We start from the raw sequence: 16,297 nt of genomic DNA on the forward strand, positions 1-16,297 counted from the left end.
TTTGGCACAGTTTTTCCACTTCTAGTAATACTTGATCACATTAACCAAGATATGGGTATAAGAATATTCAATGAAGTATTCTTTTCTATGGCAAAAGAAGACAAACAAAAAACAAACCCTGATTCATCAACAGGGGCATGCCATCCAATGGAATGCTAGGAAGCTAGTGTAAACTATGAGGTGGTGTGTGTGTGTTAGTCGCTTGCTGCTGCTGCTGCTAAGTCACTTCAGTCGTGTCGGACTCTGTGTGACCCCATAGACGGCAGCCCACCAGGCTCCCCCGTCCCTGGGATTCTCCAGGCAAGAACACTGGAGAGGGTTGCCATTTCCTTCTCCAATGCATGAAAGTGAAAAAATAAAGTGAAGGCGCTCAGTCATGTCCGACTCCTAGCGACTCCATGGACTGCAGCCCACCAGGCCCTTCCGTCCATGGGATTTTCCAGGCAAGAGTACTGGAGTGGGGTGCCATTGCCTTCTCCGTGTTAGTCGCTTACTTGTGTCCAACTCTTTGTGACCCCATGGACTGTAGCCAGAGTGGGTTGCCATGTCCTTCTCCATGATGTAGTATAATGACTACTCATAGGAAAAAAAGACTAAAATTGGCTATGTGAAAAAAATCCATTTGCAAAACGGTATGTTTAATATAAGACCATTTTTGCAAAAATATTAATGGTCACCAAAAGGGAGGAGGAATAAAGGTTAGAACAAAGAAGAAAGACCAGTGGTGGTATGCAGGCTATGCTATGGCTCTAGTTATCATTCAGGTGCGAGATGACAGAGAACATGAATTTGGGGGCCATATACTCGTTCATTTAACAGGTATTTCTTAGAAGTCAGCCACATACCAGGTACTATCCTAGGTGCTGGGATATACATAGAACTTACATCCTAGTTGTAGGAGATAGAAAATTAGCAAATAAAAGTATTAACACCTGCATTTTAGATACACAAAATCTGTTATTAACAATAAGAAGCTTTTTATTGAAGTATAGTTGATTTACAACGTTGTTTTTGTTTCAGGTATACAGCAAAGTGATTCCGTTATACATATACACATATCTATTCCTTTTCAGATTTTTTCCCTTATAAGTTATTATAAAATATTGAGTAGTGTTCCCTGTGCTATACAGTAGGTCCATGTTGGTTATCTATTTTATATATAGTAGTGTGTATCTGTTAATCCCAAACTCCAAATTTATCCCTCCCTCTAAATTGGAAGATTGGGATTGACATATACACACCACTATGTATAATATAAATAACTAATAAGGGCCTACTGTGCAGCTCAGGGATCTACTCAATACTCTGTAATGACATACAGGAAAGGAATCTAAAAAGCAATGGATATATGTATATGTATAACTGATTCACTTTGCTGAACGGCAGAAATTAACACAACATTGTAAATCACATTCACCAATAAAAATTAATTTCAAAAAGAGAATAGACCTAATTTTAGGTCCATCAGTTTTGACTGCCTCCAGACTTGAGGCATGACTTAGGGGCTGACTCAGATGGCTGTCCTCTAAGAAAGTGATTATTTCTAGTTAACCAGTCGTTTATGGGAGGAAATTGAATATAGTAGTTAATTCTTACACTTTTCACAAACATTTATTTAAACAAATATGTAGACACTTAGCTGTTTTCTTTATAATATTAACCATACTATTAATATAAGCTCATAATAGAAAATAGTATATTAGTATTTTTTCTTTTTACACTTAGAAAATTATGAATTCTCAAATAGAAAAGGTTAATTCCTTTTTAATAAAATCATTGGTAAGATGGGAATAAAAGTCAGATAGAATGTTTAGTTTTTCATCAGTAGCAATTGTTTCATTTTAAACAGCAAATTTCACACTGCTTGAGATTATCTATTTGTAATGTAAACTAGGAGAATTTAATGATATGTTGGACAATGATAACTGTTTTGTTCAAGACCATGTTAATCAGGTTCTCTCTGTAAGCATACGGCAATTTTAAGTCTTTAAAATTAAATCAAAACTGATAGAGAAACAACTGAATCTCTTAACTTATGTTAAAAATATTTATTTCAAAACTTTATGAATAGTGTTTACTTATTAATTCAGTGCAATTCATCAAATTTCTACTGAGTGCTTTTTCTGTTCCAGACACTAGATGTTTTATATACCCCAATAAATATAGTATAGACCCCAGACTCAAAAATGCTTAGTCTAATAAAAAAGCTGGGCAAACAGAAAAAGAATATAAACAGTTGGAGGGTTTATTTATAAGTGTGTTTGGAGTGATTCAACATTTCTAACCACTGATCGATAATGCCTAACCAGCGAGTTTCCCCAAAGCAGAATTAAACTTTCAATAATTGTTTTTGGAGCTAAGTGCAGTCACGCAGAGTCCCTTATGGGAAGAGTAAGAATCTTCAGGCTGAATTCCTATAAAATTAGCACTTCTTTTCCTGTAGGTTCCCTCTAAGATGCCTCAGTGATTAAGGAATGCTTGATCTTGCGAATTATGTGTGCCACAAACTTCTCATTTTTCCATTTTTGCTTTTTCCCAAAACCAGATCCGGAAAACAAGCAATTATTCCTTGTTAGGACAATACAAGTAGAAAGTGGACCTTTTTTAAAATAAAAAGTAGATCATGAAATGCGTGCATGTATGTAATTATGGGTGGATGCAGAAGAATTGATCTGCTATGTGCCACCTTCTAAGGATATTTGAACAGTTTCCATCTTGTGTAACCTATCCCCCCACCCTGCAACCCACACACATATCTATGACTTTCAGTGTAAATATTTAGAACCTCACTTAGTTCCATCAGGCTGCTATAACAAAATACCACACACTGGGGATCTTATAAACAACATTTATTTCTCACAATTCTGGAGATCCAAAATCATAGTGTCAGCATGATAAAGGGCTCTTCCTGGTCTGGAGCCAGAGCCTTCTTGCTGTGTCCTCACATGGTGGAAAGGGTGAGGGATTTTTCCAGATTCTCCTTTGTAAGAATGCTTCTCTCATTCATGAGGGCATCACTTCATAACTTAAATGCTTCCCAAAGGCCCCACTTCCTGATACAATCACCTGTGGAGTTAGGATTTCAATATATGAATTTTTAGGAATTCAAACTATAGCAGAAACTATCAATTATGTTTCCCATATCAAAATTTAAAACGAAAAGTAACAGAGGTAAAACAAAACCAAACAAAGCTGTAGTTAATCACTTGCCAGGTAAGGAGGGGCCCACATCATTTAAAAAGTGAGTGAAGTGGGCCCCCAAAGCAGAAGTGCTACCGACGATGGATGGGGGACTTGTCCACCTTAGGAAATTATTCTAGGAAGTCTTCTTGATTACTGAATTCTAGTTGATTAAGAAAAAGTTTATCATGGGATTGGTCATTGTTCTATTTTAGGTCACTAAAGTACAGAATCATTTTAAAGAGGTCAGAGAGAACATTATTATGCACATGCTTGAAAGTGAAAGTGTTAATCGCTCGGTTGTGTCTAACTCTTTGCCACCCCATGGACTGTAGCCCGCCATGCTCCTCTGTTCATGGAATTCTCCAGGCTAGAATACTGGAGTGGGTTGCCATGCCCTCCTCCAGGGCATCTTTCCAACCCAGGGATCAAACCCCAGTCTCTTGCATTGCAGGCAGATTCTTTAGGGTCACATGCTTAGGACTTGGCAATACTTTTTTCTTTAACCTTCAAACAAAGGCTACCATCATAACTACATTGCAGTTGAACTATATTAGTCCAACCATCCTGTTAGGAATATGCTGTAAAGATGCCTGTTCTACAACTGATGAAATGGTAGCTCAGACAGATTAAATTAATTAATTCCATAAATATTAATTGGGGAACTATTTCTTGGAAATTCTCCAAATGGGCCTCACAATAAACTTGTCAGTCCTTTTCTATTTGCTTTCCCTGGAAGCAGAGACAAAACATTTTGTTGCTTATTTAGTAAACAGAGGATTCCTAAATGACAAGTATGGGGTTGAATTCAGAGTTCTTGCACACACCATTTCTGGTTTCTAAAATCTATGTTTACATCCAGAGCAAATAGCATCGCTGCTATGAGAACCAGGTCACCTGGGTTCACATTCCAGGCTCTTTTACTCTGTCTTGCTGCTTCTCCTATGTCTTCCTGACTTCTTCACATTCAAATACTTCTTAAAATTACAAATTAAAAAAAAAAAACTCACAGAAGTTTAAAAAGTTAGAGATTGCCTTTTTATAGCATCAGTGACAGGACTCATCTCCAGAAACAAGGACATCTAGTACCTCTCTTATAATTTGGTTAATAGAGTTTAAGCTCACAGATTCATTTTTAGAGTCGTATCTATATAAAATGGAATCTTGCTCTTCACAAATTGCGCAGTGACCTCAATTCTCAGATGGCTCCTATTACAAAAAGCTACAACCTCCTTTTCAAAGTGTCCAAATACAATGATCAGAGGATAAAGCACACAGAATGTTGACTGTCCTGTTGGTATGTCTGTCTTTTCTCTGCATGCGTGTTCCAGGTGGGAGAGTTCAGAGCCCATGCTGCTGAGTGGACGGCCAACGTCACGGCTGAATTTAAGGAAACCAGGAGGCGGCTGAGCGTGGAGATTTATGACAAGTTCCAGCGTGCCACCTCCATTAAGCGGAAGCTCTCTGCAGAACTGGCTGGAAACCACAACCAGGAGCTGACTCCCTGTAGGAGGACCCTGTCCGTGAACCACCTGGCCAGCGAGAGGGATGTCCTGCCTTCCTTACTGAAAACAGAAAGTATCTATTTGAACGGACTGACACCACACTGTGCGGGCGAGGAAATCGCTGTTATTGAGAACATTAAGTAGCCCTCTCTTTGAAGAGCCTCAGGCATAGCAATTAGGTGAGGACTTCTATATGCTCTTTATGACTGTTGCTGGTAGCATTTTTAAAATTGTGCATGAGCTCCAAAGGGGGAAAAAAATAGATACACCCATCATGGTCATCTGCCATCAAGAGAATTGGAATTCTGAGCCAGCACTCCTTTTTTTTTTTTTTTTTTTTTTTTTTGATGATGCTTGTTGAACAGTCCACTTTCTTTGACGAGTGGAATAAAACAAGCGATGTCTGATGCCTTTTTTGTGCCCAGACTGTTTTGCTCCCTGTTCCTAATGTGCCATAAGGCCTCAGAATGAATTATAATTGTTTCTGGTAATAATGTAGCTTTGAGGGATCAGTCCTTACTTTTCAGGGTCTACCTAACTGAGCCTAGATATGGACCATTTATGGATGACAACATTTCTTTTTGTAAATGGCAAGAAATTCTTATGCAGCCTTTTACCTAAGAAATTTTCTGTCAGTGCCTTATCTTATGAAGAAACAGAACCTCTCTAGCTAATGTGTGGTTTCTCCTTCCCTGCCCCACCCCTAGGCTCAACTCCACAGTCCTTTTCCCCACAGCTCCCGTTTGAATACCATACCTTGCTGGAAACAAGTGTGTAAAATGACCGAAGTGATGATGCCCGAAGAAGGAATAGATGCCAAATTAGATGGACACTGAAGCAAAACTCAGAAACCCTAGCATTATAGGCACTGCAGAGAAATGAGGTGCAAAGATGGCCCCTCTGAGTATTTATTTGACTCGGGTACCAATGGTACATGTATACGGTGTAATTACCAGGCCAGTAAAATTGACTGCTCCCAAACAGTCCCTTCTTTTCCTGGCAGTATTTAAAATTTATCATTTATTACTAACTATGTATGTATGTGTATATATATATATACATATATATATACACATTTTTTAAAGGTGGAAGAAGAAAATCCATATATATATATATATATATATATATATATATATATCCATAAGTGATCTGACAAAAGAAAACTGTTAAAATGGATATTATTGAAGATGAATTTAGACAATTGGTGTGAATTGCCACTCAGATGACATGAAGAGAGCCAAGCAATGTGTTATAAGCATTTGCTAATAAACATTATACTGCCAGCATCTATCTGTTTTCTGATGTATGAAAGGCTTATATGGTTTTCTTTCCCTGGGTAAATTGTGCCCAGTTGAGGGGAGGGGATGCATAGGCAGAGTTGGGCACAGCCCTCGCCTTCCGTGGGTGTACCTCTGGAGTTGTGGCTGAGTGTGAGAGCAGAAGCTGAAACTGGATCACTGTGATTTTGCACATGGAAAAATGCAGATTGCAGGCATAATTCATCTCTGACATTAGAGAAAAAGCTGTTATAGCACAATTTAAATCTTGAGAGTTTTTTTTTTTTTTTTAAGATAGAAAAGGCTGTTAATCCTCTTTAGTTTTATTTTCTATCCTGCAACTCTTTGGAGGTTTTCAGGATTCAAAAGAAATTCAGTAAAGGCACCTAGTAGATCGCTCCTCTTTCTTTTATTTTCATACATAGATCTGCTGTACATTGTAAATAAAATTTTTAAAACACAGAAAGAAATTAATTTCCCTAAATATAATTGCAAAACATGACTTTTATTCTTGGGGGTGGGATTATTTGAATAAGTGGCATTCATATTAGGGTCTTAAAAAATAAACCCAGGATCTTAAAAAAAAAAAAAAGAAAATTTAACAGAGGCTTATTTTTCAAAATTTAAGCTAGAAATGTAAATATTCCGCTAACTTGTTGAAGGTACTTTTATAAACTTAAAGAATTCTAACCAAAATTTTGGAAAGTCAGGCTCTTTTAGAAGAAAAGCTACACCCATTTCCTCAATAACTATTCTGAAAGTTCATATGGTGGATTGCACCATGTATAAACTGTGAATTGTATTGACAAATAAAGTTTGTAATTAAAGTCAGCATCTTCTGAGTCTCCTGCTTGCTACTGAGGGTTTAGATCTGATCCTGGCTGTGCAGAACTCCAGGATGTCACAGTTCATGCTGAGTTTTTGTGGCTCCTTTGTTCACAGAATTCAAGAAATATTTTTGATGCAGTATTTCCACCCTTGTTAAACACATGCACATGTTCTTCTTGGTGGCTGTTAATCAAAAGTAAAAATCCTGAAATTTCACTTTTGAAATATGATATTTTAAAGAGCATATAAATTCAAGATTGTTTCTATTAAATTGTTATGTCAGTGTCTTATTTTGTCATTGTTAGACCTTGTCTTGACCTGCCTGAAGTAATTGGAATGCTGAACATGGGCACCTGAATGTTTTTGTAAGAAAGGAAAAAAAAAAAAACAAAAAAAAACAGTCAAAGATCCTGGCAGTATTGAAGCCTAAAGAAGGTAGTTGCCAACTAATCTTCTAGACCTCATACCCCAAATATTTGGACTATATATCTTGTCAGTAGCTTACATAAATTTAATTTTTCATTCCCAAGCACCTTAATATTCAGTAAATATCCTAAAACTGGTCCCCAACATTATCCTTAGAATTGGGGGAAATCTAAGGAAGTGTGTACATATCATAGCAATTTTGTTTTTCAAGCTTCATTTTGTTTACCTCCTGTGGAGAGAATGTTGATTAAGATTTTGACATAACCTATGAGTTTATTTTTAAAACGGACTAGTTTAAGAATGAGTGGTTTTGCCCTGAATGATATTTGAGAACAAAAAGTACCAAGCCCAGCAAGAATTAGGAACTCTCTTATCTGGAATCAGACATGGATTCTAGACAAGGCTTTTTATCTGCCTTACAACTAGTAACTGTGATTACTAGAATCAAAAAAATATGATTATTTTGGAGTTTTTTTATTACATAAATCTATGTACTCTACTACCATAGCTCATGTCACACAGTCTTTTTTTTCCAATAATATTTCATTCTTGCAATATAGGAAAAAGTGAAACTTCTAAAGCCAAGAGGGAATTGAATAATATGTCATGACCTTCAAAAAAATAACAGGCTATAAGGTTTGGTTTCTTTCTCAAATTCTAAGGAACACATGGCATACATGAAGAACTAAATTCCACCTTACTATGTATAAAAAAATCTGTAGAATGCTTTGATTCTGAAGGCTAGGAGTTCAAAGAGATGAAGAAAAACTTTACATGGAACACCAGAAAAAAAAAAAAATGTAGACATTCTGAAGATTTGAGATAGCTATTTATGCCTAAGAACTGGAGGCCTAGATCAACTTTTGTTTTCCTTTAAAAAATGTTTGCTGTTCTAGTAAAAATCATAACTTATTTGTGGTTTGCGTTCCTTATCAAAGTGTGAGTATAAATTTGCTTTTGTATAAAGTAAAAGATGTCTCTATTTGAATACTCATAACTGCATTAAAATTAATATATGATTTTTGCTTCAGCATGACTTTACTTAAAAGGGTCTTTTCCAGAGAAACTTACCGGTCTTGCATATGCTCATGTGTTGGTTCCAAGATGGCATGGAGTAACCTGGTTACTTTGGGTTGGAACTTATTGTGGTTATCTTAATAAGGGGAAAGCTTCATAACTCCACGAGCCACCTTTCATCCCACCCTACCTCAAAGGTTTAGACAGCTTTTGTCACACATGATACTTCCCCACCCAGATCTCAGCTACCCCTTCTTAAAAGACAGGGATTAGTTCCAATGACCAGGACTTTTGACTCTGCTCTTTTGTTTGACTCAACACCATTTGTTCACTAGGCCCCACCTCTTATTATATATCAAAGATTCATAAAACATTTATTTTCCTAAGATTAGCCTTATAAAATATGTTCACTGTTTGTTGTTGGCTCAGTTTACAACTATTTTTTTTTTCCTTTTATCTGTCATTCTTTTCCAAATTATTGATACTTTGGTGCATTGGCAGAAAACTCACTGCCTGGTCTTTATTCTTTTTCTTTGCCCTCTTGGACTTGGACTCTCTCTGAGTTCCATATTCATCTAGCTAACTCCAGTTGGATTTCTCCACTTCTCAAAAGCACTTCAGCATAGCGAAGACTCTCATCATCTTTCCCCAGACCCGGGCCTCTTTAATGTCATCTATTTCTGCAAATGGCATCCCCATCCATCTGGCTGGGCAAGTCATCTTTGATGTTGTCTTCTCTCTTTCAACTCCATACCCACCTATCATCAAGCCGTATTGACCCCTGCCCTGAATGTGTCTTGAATTTACACACAGTCATCACTTTAATCCAAGCCACTCCCATAGCTACCCCTTCTACTAACTGCTTTTGTTTCGTGCTCCAGTCGTTGATGGAAGAGTGGTCTTTTTCATATGCAGATCTGATTGTGGTTACTCTCCAATTTAAGGCCACTAATTGTCTTTCATTTCCTTAGCAGTAAGATCAGAATCTTTCAAATAGGACTTCTTATGATTTCCCTTTTGCCATCCTCTCTGGGTTCATTCTTGGGCTTCCCTTGTGGCTAGGCTGGTAAAGAATGTGCCTGAAATGCGGGAGACCTGGGTTGGGAAGATCCCCTGGAGAAGGGAAAGGCTACCCACTCCAGTATTCTGACCTGGAGAATTCCATGGCCATATAGTTCATGGGATGGTAAAGAGTTGGATATGACTGAGCGACTTTCACTTTCACTTTCTGGGCTCATATTGAATCAATCTCTCTCTCTCTCTCTCTCTCTCTCTCTTCATCTCAGTCCCAGTGCTTTCTCTTTTTTTCATGAAGCTATTCCTTGAATGCTTGCTCTGTTTTTAATCCTCAGCTTTTTTCATCTAACAAACTCATTCTTCATAACCCAGCTTAAGTATTACTTTCCCTGATAGGTCTTCCCTGACACCAATTCAGGCACCTTTATAGTATACTCTATAAAACCCTGTTTATTTCCCTGTTTATGTTTAGATATCCATCAGGATTCCTCTTTGATTATTATCTATCTTTCCCACTAGAATCTAATTCATTTTTTTTTCACTTACTAAAGGTACTTTCATTTCCAAATATTAGCAAAGTACATATAGTGAGTGTTCAAAAAACAAATGAAAATAAAAACAGGGATTTAACTATTGTAACCATCTAAAGTATCCTCATGTATAAGTATCCCACATTTTCTGGATAAATGGAAACATTTATCTGTGCTCTTCTACAAGTTTAGTTGTAAATGAGATACAAATATTTCTCCTATTAACTGACAAGCTGGTAATAGTTAACTCATTGTATATAAAAAACTCGGAACCAATTCTTCAACTAAAGAGGCTTGAAGTTTGTCATTATACTCTTACTCCTTCTAAACAAGGGTTTCATTATTTTCATTTTCAAATTTTGGCTTATAATAGATACTATCAAAGCTTTTCAATTATAATCCTGAAAATTTGTTTAGAAATTAATTGTAAAGCATATTTGCTAATACTTGTAAATGGGTACCTTTTATTAGTAGAAAGCTAAATGCACATTTATTATCCTTGCCAAATAAAATTCAGCTTTTTTCATGCTTAAGCAAATTTATAAGCAGTCTGGGAAGAAATCCATTATTGGGTACATTTTGAACTGTATCCAATTAAGAATATTAGTCACTTACATGGTATAATTTTGAAATCAACTCAGAGAATAAACATTAGTTTCCATCCCACTGACACCTGAATTTTGTAGATGGTATCCATTCCTACACTATAAAATTAAAAGTGTAGTATGCAGATGATCTTTACCATACTACTTTGTTAAAAAACATTTTAAGCTTTTAAATATTATTGACATTAGACTGTATGTTTCTGGAATTTTATCAAAAATTCAAAGTGAGCATTAGTAAGGGGTAGTATCTGGTGCAGATTCAAGTGTTATCACTACCCAAGTATTCAAGAGATGGGAAGACATAACATCAAGACACTAGCAAGATATCTATCAAGCCCATTCTGTTCCTTAGTCAGGTACAGCAATCAAGAGTATATACACATGTGAGAAAGTTTAATATTGCTAAAATATTAGCAATATTTTAGATTATGCAGACAGATTATATGCAGACAGATTAGCCAAGTGTGTGAATCTCTTCAATAATTACTTTGTATGTGCAAACAAAATATGACTCTGTTCATGGTTTACCAAGTCAACATTTCCCAAGAGCTCTTAATGTGCCAATCACTGGAAATACTAAGCCAAAGAAATGTCTGCTCTCTAGGAGATGGCAAGACATGGACAAGCAGCACAGATGGAGGGCAAGTCTTGGTACAGAGGAGCCCTGAACACAAGGACTGTTTATGACCCTGGGGAGCCAAGGCAGAAGGAAAGGGAGAAGGGCTCACAGTGGAAAATTACTGAGTCAGAGTGGAGAAAAGTGCCTCAGCTGAGGCCCCAGTAAGGAGGTCTCTGAGTAGAGGTGCTTGAGTGTGAGTCCTTGACTGCAACTTTCTCTCCAGATGATTACATTGTACTGTAGTGGGAGGGGAGCTTCGCCAAGGACACTTGCCAAACAAAACCTTGACCTTGTCTATGCTGGGGGCTGGGAGATCACACAGGGCATTCTGGCCTGGAGCCAGGCTGCTCAGAAAGAACTGTGAGGTCTCTCCAAGAATTTTGCATTTGACAGTGGGAAAGCCATTTCAAACTTTAAAATAAGGAATGAAATGAATACATCTGTCCTTCTAGAACAATCACTCGGGCAACAGTGTGGACTAGATGCTGGGGGCGGAATGAGGTGTGATGTGTGGTAGGAAGTCCCTGAGAGAGACTAAGGCTTGAACCCCACGAGGACACTGAGGAGATGCTGCTGCCTTCAGCGCAGATTAGGAACACTGGGCTAGGGGAAACGGGGCAGGCTTCACACTTAAGGCACCTACTGGGTCACAGAAATGAAAACCCTCCATGGGCAGTTAGAATACGCACATGAGCTCAGGTCAGAGATCCTAGGAAGAGGAATGAATGTAGGAATCACTGGCATTAGAAGTCTGCACATCGAAAATTAGAAATTGATGTCACCACAGTTAATATTGTTAAGTAAAATTCCCCTTGTAAATATTTGGTGCTCCATTAATGATACTTGTGTGCATGCTCAGTTGTGACAGTTATGTCCAACTGTTTGTAACCTGACAGACTGTAGCCCGCCAGGCTCCTCTGTCCATGGAATTCTCTAGGCAAGAATACTGCAGTGGGTTGCCATGCCTTACTCCAGGGGATTGTCCTGACCCAGGGATTGAACCCACATCTCTTAAGTCTCTTGCATTGGCAGGTGATTCTTTACCACTATGTAGGTTAGGTATATTTTAATGCAAGTTAAAAAAAAAAAAAAAAGAACTATTAGCAAGGTGAAAAGACAGCCTTCAGAATGGGAGAGAATAATAGCAAATGAAGCAACTGACAAACAACTAATCTCAAAAATATACAAGCAACTCCTACAGCTCAACTCCAGAAAAATAAATGACCCAATCAAAAAGTGGGCCAAAGAACTAAATAGACATTTCTCCAAAGAAGACATACAGATGGCTAACAAACACATGAAAAGATGCTCAACATCACCCATTATCAGAGAAATGCAAATCAAAACCACTATGAGGTACCATTTCACACCAGTCAGAATGGCTGCGATCCAAAAGTTTACAAATAATAAATGCTGGAGAGGGTGTGGAGAAAAGGGAACCCTCTTACACTGTTGGTGGGAATGCAAACTAATACAGCCACTATGGAGAACAGTGTGGAGATTCCTTAAAAAACTGGAAATAAAACTGCCTTATGATCCAGCAATCCCACTGCTGGGCATACACACTGAGGAAACCAGAAGGGAAAGAGACACGTGTACCCCAGTGTTCATCGCAGCACTGTTTATAATAGCCAGGACATGGAAGCAACCTAGATGTCCATCAGCAGATGAATGGATGAGCAAGCTGTGGTACATATACACAATGGAGTATTACTCAGCCATTAAAAAGAATACATTTGAATCAGTGCTAATGAGGTGGATGAAACTGGAGCCTATTATACAGAGTGAAGTAAGCCAGAAGGAAAAACACCAATACAGTATACTAACGCATATATATGGAATTTTGAAAGATGGTAACAATAACCCTGTGTACGAGACAGCAAAAGAGACACTGATGTATAGAACAGTCTTATGGACTCTGTGGGAGAGGGAGAGGGTGGGGAGATTTGGGAGAAGGGCATTGAAACATGTATAATATCATGTATGAAATGAGTTGCCAGTCCAGGTTCGATGCACGATACTGGATGCTTGGGGCTAGTGCACTGGGACGACCCAGAGGGATGGTATGGGGAGGGAGGAGGGAGGAGGGTTCAGGATGGGGAACACATGTATACCTGTGGCAGATTCATTTTGATATTTGGCAAAACTAATACAATTTTGTAAAGTTTAAAAATAAAATAAAATTTAAAAAATATATATCTAAATGAAAAAAAAAGAAAAAAGAAAAAAAAACCCCTCTCATGTGAGTTAAATAAGTAGTAGACCTTGGAACATTTTCAACCTAAATGTTAGTCAAGAATTATTTGACGGCAGGTCCAAATGGCAACCCATTCCAGTATTCTTGCCTGGAGAATCCCATGGATAGAGGAGCCTGGCAGGTTACAGTCCACGGGCTCGCAAAGAGTCGGACATGACAGAGCGGCTTCAATCTCACTTTTCTAGTAATACTGGAGTGGGTTGCCATTTCCTTCTCCAGGGGATCTTCCCAACCCAGGGACGGAACCCATGTCTCCTGCGTCTCCTACATTGTCAGGCAGATTTTTTTTTACCACTGAGCCGCCTTGGAAGCCCATCCTCTCTGCTTAGAAAGGAGAAATGCCACTTAGTCTTGCTTTAAAATAGAAAAACATAAATGAAAACACACGACAGCTTTAATGGACAGTGTTGTTGTTACTGGGCCAATGGCCCCATCACTGGCTGCTCTGAATGTTGGATACTAACACTTCACAGCCTCCTTTTCTGGAAAGCAACCTTACACAGATTAGAAGCCTCCTCACAGGAAAGTTACCTAGCTCCAGCCTCACCCCAATATGGGTGTGAATGTTTGTCAAGTCTTTGCGACCCGTTGGACTGTAGCCCACCATGCTCCTCTGTCCATGGGATTCTCCAGGCAAGAGAATGGAGAATGGAGTGGGTTGCCATTCCCTTCTCTAAGGAATCTTCCCGACCCAGCGACTGAACCTGGTCTCCTGCATTGCAGGTGGATTCTTTACCATTGAAGCCACCAGGGAAGCCCCAGAGTGGGGTGATGCAGGGCCAATAACTGACGTGGGGGTAACGGAACACAGCCATCTTTGCCTTAGGTGGCAGTACCTCTGTGCTACAGCTTCCACTCCACAGCTCTCTGTGGGGCCAGACTGAGGCCAGATTCCAGCTGAGACCACATTCTGGCTTAACACTTCCTCCCTTCGCTCACATTTTCCACACTCCCTTTCTCCTAAGGGCAAGTCTCCAAATACCACATGTACCCAAATCCCTGCCTCAGGTTCTGTTTTGAAGACAACCGTAGACGTTATCTACTGGAGTAAGGTCCAGGGTAGGGAGAAATAAAACATTTTTTAATAGATGATAACTTTGAGAACTTATTTGACTTCTATTTTCTAGATAGCCACATTGGAAAGTAAAACCTTGATCGGTGAAACAATGACTTGGTTCTCATTGACCACGATGAGAAAGTATATCCATGTCTCATGAAAACAAGGCCTTTTCAGGGCTGAGCTTTAAAAATAGACATTTTATATGGGGCTTCATCCAGGTAATAGAGAGAAATGCAAGTGAGACAAAACACGATACTTATACAAAAAGGTTATAGTGAATTCTATGACTGTTTTAACATTGGTTCTAGATATAAGATAATGGAATGGCACCAATTCTAATTTAGTAAAATGATTTCTTTTGCATGGGTCAAAATTACATGATTCAAGTGCATATCTTTCTAATATCTGCCATGGTAATATTTGAATTTCTATAGCAGTGTTTTGGGCTTCTCAGGTGGCTCAGTGGTAAAGAATCCACTTGTCAATGCAGGAGACCCAGGAAACTCAGGTTCGATTCCTGGGTGAAGCTGATCCCCTGGAGGAGGAAATGGCAACCCACTCCAGTACTCTTAACTAGGAAATTGCACAGACAATGGAGCCCAGGAGGCTACAGTCCATGGGATAGCAAAGAGTTGAACATGACAGAGCAACTAAACAGCAACAAAACAATGGCTGAGATATTATCTAGAGCCCTTGAGAAGGGACTAAAAATCCTTAATTTTGTTTAATGGCTAAACTATTATTATTTTGTCTTGGTTGACTATTTTCTGTTGTTTCTTCATTTTCTCATTTCTCATTTCAAATTTGTTCTTTGGAACTTGGGGAAAGCCTAGCAGGCTAAAGTTTTTCCACAAACAAGAGGCAGGTAGAGGGCATGGAATGGGCAAGGGATCTGTCCTGGAAAGATCCTGTAGGTTCCTACCCAGTAACAAGATGTCCCCTTGGGAGCAAAATTACTCCTAGTTGACAATAACTGAACTACACAGTTGTATATGTCATAGTAAGGAGTTTAGTAACATTCAACAAAGAGGAAGAGAAATACTCTAGCAAGATAAATAGGTGGACAGCTAATTAAATATATGCAGTTGAGAGATACTCACAAACCAAGGAATGCTGTTAGAGAACTGGTTCAGACTGAAAATGTGTTCACATCAAAGCAATGAACCAATGAATGAGGAGAGCTAGCCATGTTGCCCGCAATTCCTTTTGAGTTGACTTGATTCAATTGAAGTGCTAAAGAGAGAGAGCTCCCTTGGTTAGGTTTAGATTAAGTGGAATTAAAACCATTTTTAACATTGTGGTCCAAAATTTTTACATTGCCCATCCATGGGCAGCCATTATAACCAAGGGAAGTGGTCAGATAAGTGATAAGCAGTTCCATCTGCTATGATTGCCACAAGCTTGCAGAGAAGCTATATCTGCATTTTGGAGGTTAGTAGCCTTTCTCAAATCCCTTTTCCCCTGAGAGTCATGGAAATCCTCTTTAAGCTCTTCCCCGATGTGTTGTCTAAGGAAGCCTGCTGCGATGATGTAGATTCTTGTAAAGGTCTTACTCTCATCTGAATCCCAGCAGCAATTTCCTTCAGCAAAACAAAGATCTTTGAGTTTCAGCTTTGAAATTAAAAAAAAAAAAAAAATGCATTTCTTAATCATGTGTGGCTGCTCTCCCCGTAGCAGAGCTGACTTTTAAAGGTTTAACATTCACAGTTTATTAATTTCTTATGATCAGCTATGGAACATGACCAGCCTTACAGAGATGGACTCTAATATTTGTGAATTATTTTGGCAATGGCTGTTAGCAGAAAAATACCTATTTAATCAGATCTCAATAATCTTCTGCCAATTAAGTGCTGCAATGCCCTCTGCACAGGAAATGCACCAAAGATCAGGAATTTGGAATGCTTTGATTTCTGTGCCTTACTCAGCCAAGTGCATCTGGGCTTTTCCAAATTTCTCTGAATTGACTGCTCTGAAAA

At 38.5% G+C, this 16,297-nt stretch overlaps 1 protein-coding gene across 4 annotated transcripts in view; it reads left to right on the plus strand.

Moving 5' to 3' along the window:
- The window catches only part of KCNK2 (potassium two pore domain channel subfamily K member 2), a 229,851-nt gene extending 221,616 nt beyond the window's left edge, over positions 1-8,235 (plus strand). For 3 of the 4 annotated variants that reach the window (XM_045165653.1, XM_045165654.1, XM_045165651.1), the window contains exon 7: positions 4,512-8,235. In XM_045165653.1, the coding sequence (XP_045021588.1) occupies positions 4,512-4,829 (318 nt within the window). In that variant the 3' untranslated portion in view covers positions 4,830-8,235. The remainder of the gene's footprint in view (positions 1-4,511) is intronic. The other variant, XM_045165652.1, reaches the window with a different exon arrangement.
- The last annotated feature ends 8,062 nt before the right edge of the window (positions 8,236-16,297 follow it).

This window comes from Bubalus bubalis, chromosome 5 (genome assembly GCF_019923935.1).
Source record: "Bubalus bubalis isolate 160015118507 breed Murrah chromosome 5, NDDB_SH_1, whole genome shotgun sequence".
NCBI lineage: Eukaryota > Metazoa > Chordata > Mammalia > Artiodactyla > Bovidae > Bubalus > Bubalus bubalis.